At 33.5% G+C, this 10,329-nt stretch overlaps 1 protein-coding gene across 1 annotated transcript; it reads left to right on the plus strand.

Moving 5' to 3' along the window:
• Nucleotides 1–1,147: 1,147 nt before the first annotated feature.
• On the plus strand, nt 1,148–2,372 carry LOC147283748 (citrate-binding protein-like). Its single transcript, XM_086245486.1, has 2 exons — nt 1,148–1,453; nt 1,980–2,372. The coding sequence occupies exons 1-2, from the start codon at nt 1,148–1,150 to the stop codon at nt 2,370–2,372; spliced, it is 699 nt and encodes a 232-aa protein (XP_086101612.1).
• The last annotated feature ends 7,957 nt before the right edge of the window (nt 2,373–10,329 follow it).

Raw genomic sequence — 10,329 nt, forward strand, 5'->3', positions numbered from 1 at the left:
AAAAAAAATTTGGATGACATTAACAATGAAAAATTGAGCGATAATACTTTCATTTATAATTCAAGGTAAAGCAACATTACAAACTACCATTGTCCACGACAATGTTTCATATTTTGAAAACGTAGCATTATAGATTCATTATCAATACAAGAAAAAACATTATTCTCAATATAAGCAATCAAACTATTACTCAATCAAATAAATATGGATTAATTACAAAAATATATCTCAACTAATCCTTGTTTTTCAACTTCATACCTTAAGTTCAAAAGGTTGAACTAAGATAACTGAACTACGAATTTGTGTCAATAAAGTACCTTTGTTTGTTTGATCGTAAAAAAAAAAAAACCATTATCTCATGACACAGCCCTGAGGTGGCACCCACAAACTCCAACACTTGTCTTTTAAAAATAGCCACTTAAAAAGAAAAACAATAAAAAAAAATATAAAACCTTTTAAAATTATATAAAATACAAAAAACAAATGAAGAAAAAAATTTGAAAGAACTCTGCAGATCCCCACCTCACGGTCCCCACCCATTTTCTTTTTCTTTCTCCTTTTTCTTTTTCTTCTTCTTCTTCTTCTTATGCACCTCCACCATCACCAACGACACCCACCAGACCTCTTATGCAACTCCACCATCACTAAAGACACCCCACCCCACCCTACCCCAACCCAACCCAACCCACCCCATCCCATCTCTTTTCTTTTTTTCTTCTTCTTCAGTTCTTCTTACCCTTTTATTTCCATTCTTCTTCTGCAACTGAGTCAGCTAGTCAAGCATTTCATCGAACAGTTGCTGGTGTGGGGGGTCGCCAGTGTCACCGTCCAAAGCTCTAGGGCTTCGTGCTCCGGGACTTACTTATGTATATAGGCTCCTTCTATTGAGGTATACCTAGAAAAAGTGGGCGAAAATTTTCACAAAGATCATCTTCATTGATAGGCAAATAGGCTGATAGTTTTGCTTTTCTTGTTTTTTTAAAACAGAAATTTGTTTTTAAATATATATAATATAAAAAAAAATTTGTGGGCCCCTCTTGAAGATGAGCCCTAGGCGGTCGCACTCGGTGCCCCCTTAGGGCCGGCACAATTTATATATATATATATATATCCAACTTGGCCATTTTTCTTCTTCAGAAAGGAATTAATGGCATACACATACTCCTCCTTTGCTCACTCGCTAGCTTTCTTCTTCTGCTTAAGCTTTCTTCTTCAGCTCATTATTAATCTACACCAAGTCTCGGCTTGGGATGGGGAACATGCAGATCCTACACAAGGCTTTGTCTCCCTCCCTCTTAACAGTTCATACTACCATATTCAGAAGCCTTACGATCTGCCTCAAGACCAGCGCTACAGCTTCATCCATGGAGTTCATAAATGTTGGGTCTACTCCACAGACAAACCTCATACTAACACCAGCCAAACCATGCCTCGTACTGAGATTGCCATACAGGTAAGCCTCGCCAATTAACAAGTACTATCTTACTTCCTCATTTTTTACCACTAATAAATATATATAATCAATGCAAGATAACTCTAGATAGGCTAGATCGATTTCATTTTGGTTCCTATATAATTTCCAATAGTTTCAAATTTTGCCAGTCACATCAATGCATGGTTTGATAGGGATTGCAATATTGGGGAGCATATAATAATGTCACATTTTAATTTCGCCGTATGTATCTGATGAGAAAAATTAAAATCATCATACGTATGTGTTGATCAGTGAAATATTATTGTAGTGATTTTAATTAGAGAATTAGGAATTTTTATCAATTTAATTAATAATCTTTTAGGTGACCAACATGTGATATTTTGGTCAATTAATTTGGCAAAAAGGTAATTATTCACCCAATTACAATCTTATCAAACTAGAGAGATGCAATTAGCAAAAATAAAATACAGGGACCAAAGTGGAATTGAGTCCAAAACTATAATTAAGTAGAGAAAATATAATTTAGCCTTTGTTTATATGACAGGGATACAATTACTCTTCTGGTATGTGGCAATTTGAAGGATATGGGTATGTCCCATATGGAACATCAGGTGTGTGCATAATGCAAGTGTTTGGGGCAAGTGCTCCTCATGCAACAACTCTAATGCTTAGGGTTTACAATGGTTCACTCATGTACTACAGGGCTTCGGTTTTGGTACCAAACATCTATGATAAATGGTTCCGATTAAATGTAATTCACGATGTTGATGCTGCAAAAGTGAAAGTTTACATTGATGGATGTCTCAAGTTAGAGGCAGATGTTCGTGGAGGCACTTCTCATGCATTCAAATGTGGTGTATACGCTCAGACTAATGACTCATATTACATGGAGTCTCGTTGGAAACACATCAGAGTTTTAAGAAAAGGTCAACCTTGAATCATTCCTAGCTAGGAAAGGAATGTGAGAAAATGGTAAATGGCTTGTTTAATTTCTTGTCACCAATAAATGCTTAAAATGCGGTCACCGAGCAATTGAACAATTGTACTAGACCCTTTGCTCTAGATCGACGTACCAATTTCATGGTTGTGTCTCGCAAATTAAAGTGCATTTTAAGTTTTCAGCTGGGCGCGCCACCTTATATTGTAAATTGGCCCCCCTTAATTTCTGTAACTTTGCAGAAAGTTTCATACTTAAATATATCAAAGCAAAGTATCTGTCAAGATCATAGAGCTAGGCTATTCTATAAGTGTAGTGCATATGATGCAAATCTCTCCAAAGCATCATGTTCTTATGACAGTATCACACTATAGCATATATAATAGGGGTGGGCGCGGTGCGGTTCGACTCACTTTTCCCCCGGAACCGTGCGCCGCGCCGGACATTAATACATGGTGCGGTTCGGTGCTTAAAACCGTGAAAGAAATAAAAAAATCAAACCAAACCAAACCATTCAAGGTGCGGTGTAGTGCGGTTCTGGGCCTAATGGGCTATTATTCAGATTAGCACTTTTGGGCCTCACATTTATTTTTTTAAGCCTAAGCCCAATTATTTAATGATGCAAACTCATCCTAATTAACAAGTTTTGGCAACAAAAAAACAAATTTACAAGTTAATTGAATGAACTTAACCAAAAAGACTCACACATTAAACTTTGCTTAACCTGCTTAGTACTTCAAACTTAAAAGTTAAAAACAAAATCAATTATACAAGTATACAACCAATGACTACAACTACAACGTAAGAACCTGCTTAAAACAAAGTTACTAACTTACTAGTTACTACAAGTTATAAATCTTATATGACATATACCCTATACACTTATATAGTATATAACTATATATTATACCCTAGAACTATAAACAATTAAAAATTTTAGTATATAGAGTATAAACTATAAATAATATACTAATTTTTTTATATAGAATATAAAGAATATACTAATTTTATTATCAATAATGCTATTTGTCCCACATTTTTTTTCCCACATTTGTATCCCACCTGATGTGTCATTACTTTACTGGAAGGGTATTTCCTTTTTCTTTTTTAAGTTTTATTTTTTAATTTGTAGTGTCCAATGTATGAATGCCATGTAAGATGGTATGCAATTGTGGTATAAAAATGTGGTAAGTGTAGCATTACTGTTTTATTATATAGGGTAATGGGTATAACTAAAATTATATACTAAAACATTATTAATTTATTATTATATTATATATCTAGAAAATAGATCATAGGGTTATATAAAATATATTTTAGGGTCTAAACCCTAAAATATAGCTACGTTAATATTAATTATAATATTTTATTAGGGTTTAGGGTTTATGGTCTAAAGTGTATAAAAATGTGTACAAAAAGTGTATAAAAAGTATATAATAATCGTATAAATATATATAAAAATATATATAATGGTGTATATATGTATAAAAATATTTAAAAATATATTTTTTGCAAGTATGCTGTGCGGATCGGTTCGGTACGGTTAAATAAGGTGTAGAACCGGAACCGGAGAGAACCGGTGCGGTTCGGTTTTTTTGACGGTGTCGACTTTTTTTTTTCAACGCGGTTTTTTGGCGGTGCCCAGTTAAAATGCCCACCCCTAATATATATAAAATCAAAAAGGAAGGCTTCATATGAAAATTGGTTTGAAGAGGAGACAAGAGTTGGCCCAATCATGGAAAGGCTTAAATTAAAATTAAAAAAAAAAAGGTTTAAATTTAAATGCAACTACACTTTTGGGTTGGAATCTAAGAATCCCACATAAAAAGCATGGAGGGTCTACAAAACTCAATCCAACCAAAAACATTATTTTAATTCATTTACTTCCCAAAGAAAGAAGGAAGAAATCGATCTGGAAACCAAAACCAGAGAGAAAGACGAGCTGTGGAGACAAGGGGGAAAATATATATGGATCGAGAAGGGAAAGGGTTAGTAGGTAGATGTACTTGGGCACACTAGGTGAGAAGATGAAAAAGAGAAAATGGTAAAATATATAGGTCATACAAGACATGCATGTACTTTAATTGACATGATCATCAAGACACTATTACTTAGGTGGCTAAGCATTAGCCTTTTAACAATAACCATGATTTGGCCAAGATGTTTCTCAAACTAATTAACTTTGAGGTCACGATATATAGCTAATGTTGGCCTTAAAGTTGTAAGAGGGGTTGCGTTTAGTGGACATTCACGGCATTGTTATGTGATGATAAATAAATTACTTGGCACCCAATTAATGTTAATGATCGAGGTCAAGGCAAGATATGGCCACCTTGACAAGAATTTCATGTATTGGGGACTTTGAACGTACCTTCTACTATTCTAGCAATGTCAGAAAATGGTAAACGGCTTGTTTTGTTTTTTTTTTTTTTTAATTTTTTTTTTTATAAGAATAAACAAGTTTAAAATGGAGAAGAGAGAAACAGTAAATTGATTAAGGGTCACCAATTCTTGAACTATTTTTCGTGTACCACTTTTGGTCCACAAATTAAATTTTGTATCAAAATGGTCATCAATCTTTCAGTGGTGCGTCATTTTGGTCCAAAAAGTTAATCCTTTTAACTTTTATATGTTTATTTTAGGGGTAAATATATTCGTTCATTCATCTCCTATATGAAAAGAGGTTGGGGAGTTAATTAATTATGTCGAATTGGATGAACAATTTTACCCTTAAAATAAACAAAAAAGTTAATAAAATTGATGTTTTTGATAATAGTGACCACCACTGAAATTTTGAGAAGCATTTTAATACAAAAATTAATTTAGGATCAAAGTACGTAGGACATGGGCTATAGTTCAGGGATTGTTGCAATTAACACTTAATTAGAAGATGTTAGATTTTATTGTCCCAATATGATTTTATTTAAAATAAAATAAAAATACATACCTTTGCTATGTGAGATATATTTTAAGCCATTGTTAGCTAGTGGTCTAATCTAGTGCTCCATAACTTGTGTTAAAAGTTGTGTAAAAAATAAGGGGTCATAGATCCTTTCCAAACATAAGGGGGCCTTCAAATAAGGGATCCTTCATTTAGTGTTAAATGAGGGATTCACTTGTGGGGCCCACACATGTCATTTTGTGTCAATCCGAACCGTCCATTTTTTACACCTCCATTGATAAATCATCTCTGTAAAAAAATCAGTCAAATCAGAGACCGTTAAAATATCTAATTTGGATCAAACAAATGGACGAACAACAAGTTCATCTATAAACACCTAAACTTTGACTGCTTAATCAAACGGGTAAACGGTTTCCGATTTGGCTGATGTTTTGCAGGAATAATCTATCAATGGAGATGTAATATATAGTGAATTCGAATCGACACAAAACAACTCATGTGGGCCCCACAGGTGTTAAATGAGGGATCCCTTATTGGAAGGCCCTTGTCCATATATATATATATATATATATATATATATATAGGAGTGCTCTAAAGCTAACCAGTTAGCAAGTTAATACGAAGCTAACCATGCTTTTGGGCTCACCACATCACTAATCTCATAATCTGAACCATCAATTATTTAAGCCATACTTCAAAGATTATCATTGGAAAAAACCAACTCAATCGAAATCATGTAGTCATCTAATTGAGATCAAATAAATAGACGATCAGTATTTTCGATAAAAGCATAGAAATAGTTGTTATTATAATCAAATGGCTAAATGACTTCCGATTTTGAATATTTTTTACATGAATGATCTTTGAAGTATGGCCTAAAAAATAAACGGTTTGGATTTTGAAATTACATTGTGCAGTGGGCCCAACATGGTGGTTAGTTTTGTATTAACTTACTAACTAGTTAATTTTAGAGCATTCTTGTATATATATATATATATATATATTTATAAACATATATGAGGATATCTTTATTTTAAGAAAAGTAAGGACATTATTGGGACCACTCTTAGAATATATTTTAACAAGCTGAATCGTCAATTCTTTATATTTCCCATCATGGATCATTTATGCAAAAATTCAACTAATTCTAAAATTGTTTAGTGATCTAATTATCGTCAAACAAATGAAGGAGTATAATGTTTCAAATAAATATAGAATTGATCGATGATAATGATAATCAAATAGCCAAACAATTTTCAAATTTTCTGATTTATTGCATGAATGATTCATAACTAATTATCTAAAAAATGAATGGTTTTGGATTATGCATATCCCAAGAACAAAAATGACCCTCACTTTTCTTAAAATGAGGGCATCCTCATAAGAGAAGGTAGTGTTTCTCTTTGTAGGATGTTCGTTCTTTAATTAAATTCCATATTCGTTCTTTAATTAATTAAAGAACGAATATGAAATTTAATTTGTTTATCTTTTTTACACTTTTTGCTCTCATTTTTGAAAAGGTTTAATACTTTTTTGTATATCTTGTCGATTGAGACTCGTTCTTTGGTTAAAATTTGAAGTTTTAGCTCTTGAGCTATGAGCTCTCTTCATTCAATTATATTTTAGGTTTTAACTCTTGACTTTAGAGCGCTTATATATATATATATATATATAGTCTTTCTCTTTGTAAGATGTCCATTCTTTAATAAAAAAATGGAAGCATATATTAATTTTATGGTTTTTTTTGCATCTTGATATAATTCTTGGCAGAAATACTTTAGAGTATAAATCGTCAATTGAGACTCATTCCTTGGTTTTAACTCTCATGGTTTTTAGCTCTCATTCCTTAATTAGATTTATATAGAGGTAGTTTAATTCAAGTAATTAAGAAAATAAGGACATCATATCTCGGGTAAGGCTGGCATTTTTTACCCCAATACCAAAAAAAATCGCCTACCGAGCCGATCCGAATTGATTGGTTCGGTTTTGTTGTTGTCTTTTCGGTTTCGATTGGTGAACCGTCACGATCGGGGTCGGAAACGGCATGGAAACCACCCCTCTCAAAACACTAAAAAACCCGACTAATCCCTGCAATATCGCCGACCGATCCATACCGATCCCAAAAAGTCGGTAACCGACCTCAATCAGTTCGGCGGCGGGTTTTTTTGTTACATTCCATCTCCTTCGGTTTGGTAGTCGGTACTAGTGTTTTGGTTCGGTTACCAAAACGATTTCACCCTTAATCTCGGGTCTATAATTCAATTGAAACCGTTCATATTTTAGGACATCATTCAAATATCAATTTTTCAAAATATCTACCAAATCAAAAACTGTTTTGCCAGTTTATTATTATCAACATTATTTCAATTTGTCTGACAGACTATACTTGTCCACTAACTAAACAATTACCGATTTGACTGAACTTTTATAAGGACGACCCATGAGGATGGTCTTAAAAATGGGCCATTCTAATCATTGAACTGCATTTATGGGTGGTACCCAAAGATGATGTTCTTACTTCTCTTAAAGTAAGGACATCCTTACTTGAAGCTCCCTCTCTATGAACAAAACTATATATAAGAACATGTCAAAAAAGTAATCTTTTTTTTTTTGGCTTTTTTACTCAAATACCACCTGGACTATATGAGGTGTGTTCTCATACCACCCAAACTTTTTTTCTTGTCAATTTACCACCTGAAGTTATTCATATGTGCCAATTTGCCACGTGACATCCATTTTTATGTTAAATCATCAAAAAATTTCCCAAACTTCCCATTTTGTTCATGAATACAATAAAAAAATAATATTATTTTTAAAATATAATTATAAAAAAAAACTTAAAAACTAAAAAATAGAAAAAGGAAATACCCTTAAAGTCTTTTTTTTTTTTTCTAGTGGGTTTACTTAGAATTTTTTTTCAATATTTCAAATGCTTTTATTATATGAATTGACAGAAATACCTTTAAAATAAACAGAAAATTTAACTGAAGTGACGGTAGATGGTAGATTGGTTAATATGTGAAAGTTCAGGTGTAAATTAACAAAAAAAAAAGTTTGGGTAGTATTTGAGCACACCCCCTATAGTTCAAGTGATATTTGAATAAAAAGTACAGCCTTCTTTTTTTCTATTGTATAAATTGTACAACCCGAAGGAAATGATGCCCTAAGGCCAATTGAAAATAGACTTAAGGACATCTTTTCCTCAATTGGAAAAGAACTTAACCAAGCTTAGGGATCTAAGGAAGTTTACTGAAAACCTTACTCAAAGCGGATTAGGAAAACCGTCAAAGTTTCTGAATTGCGGACTCGATATTTGATTGTTATGTCCCAAGAAAAGAACAAAACTTTTGAACTAAGGGCTCCCACTTTACTAGTAAGCCCAAGAACAAGTGTAGAACTACACTAGTTCTAGAGAGAGAGAGAGAGAAAACTTGATTCTAGAGAGAAAAGCTCTCAATGAATTGAAGGGAGAGGTGCGGCAAATGAGGGAGGAGGGGCTACCTATTTATAGTTTTGAAGGTGGGTTCTACTTACCAAAGAAAGGTGGTTCTAGCTACTATAATATCAAAGTGTCAAACTATTTTTACAATAGCAAAAACCTAACAGAATATCTCTCGGAACACTTAGAAGTGTGTTTCCTTAATTTCTAAAAATAATAAATAAAATACTAATAGTCTTAAATAAATCCCAAAAAATTACTATAAGCTCAAAATAAAGTACGAAAAAATTCTAGAACGTCACAGGAAGAATTCATTGCAGCAACTGAAGCTTGCAAAGAAATGTTGTGTATGAAAAGATTCCTACACGAATTGGGGCAACAACAACAAAAGTACACTCTGCATTGTGATAGTCAGAGTGCAATCCACTTGAGCAAAAATCTAAGTTTTCACTCGATGTCAAAACACATTGATGTGAGATATATATCACTGGATACGTGATCTCTAGAGTCCAAGCAACTATAAATTGAGAAGATACATAATGACGACAATATATAGTTCAAATATGATGACCAAGTCCCTACCTAAGGATGAGTACCAAGTATTACAGGAAAGCAGCATGCATGATGGAGTTGAGAACTAGATTTCTTCTTTAATGCATGGCCATAAAATGAATAATAGCTTAAACCAATGCATATAAGCGCCTTGAAGGTTTTACATTCTCTTCATTCTGAAAATCATCGAACAAAACCTCACTTAATTGGTAGAAAAAGTGAGAGACTTTGAGAGATAGTAAGCCTGACATTTGTGAGAAGAAAATTCCTCTTGAAAGAATCCAAGAGAGAGTCACCCACTTCGATGAGATCATCTTTGTAACTCAATTATTTTCCTAATGGAAGATATTGTCCGTGGACATAGGCACATTAGCCGAAACATGTGAATTTGGTGTCTTTATTTCCTATTATTTATCTGTTGCTCGCTAGCCCATTTGAATAACACAAGGGTAATAAAAGTTTGATCGACTGCCAAATTATTTATTGGCTTGTCGCCGTCTTTCCCAACACTACGATTGTTGAGGGTGCTTATTACCCATAGTCAGCGGTCCATACTATAACCTAATGAGTCCATTTTTGCTCACCACCCTTAAAGTGGTGAAGCATTATCTTTCAATGAAAATTTGACAAGTGACATTTTTTAATTTTCTTGGTTAACCATAGTTTAAATATTTATATTATACTATTTCTGAAAAGTTAATGAAGAAAGAGAAAATAATTTTGTCATTAACTTTCACTTTTACCCTTACTAACCATTCTAACTCTCTTTGATTCTTTCAGGCCACTTCACAATATATACTCCTCACAAAGGAAAATAAAAATCAAATGCTCTAACAAGACAATTAATTGAAATTGTAATAATCATGTTTGCACCTAATGTACTCGTACAAGAAACCCACGGTAATATATATAGAAGACAAGAACGACATTTGACACAAGTACCCGGCCAGGGACGGACGCACGTAATAGGTTGGGGGGTCGGGCGACCCCCCGAACAGCGGAGCACGAAGCCCCCAACCTCTAGACAGTGACACCGGCGACCCCCCGAAGAGAAGAACGGTGAC

Source organism: Dryas octopetala, chromosome 5, assembly GCF_963921425.1.
Source record: "Dryas octopetala chromosome 5, drDryOcto1.1, whole genome shotgun sequence".
NCBI lineage: Eukaryota > Viridiplantae > Streptophyta > Magnoliopsida > Rosales > Rosaceae > Dryas > Dryas octopetala.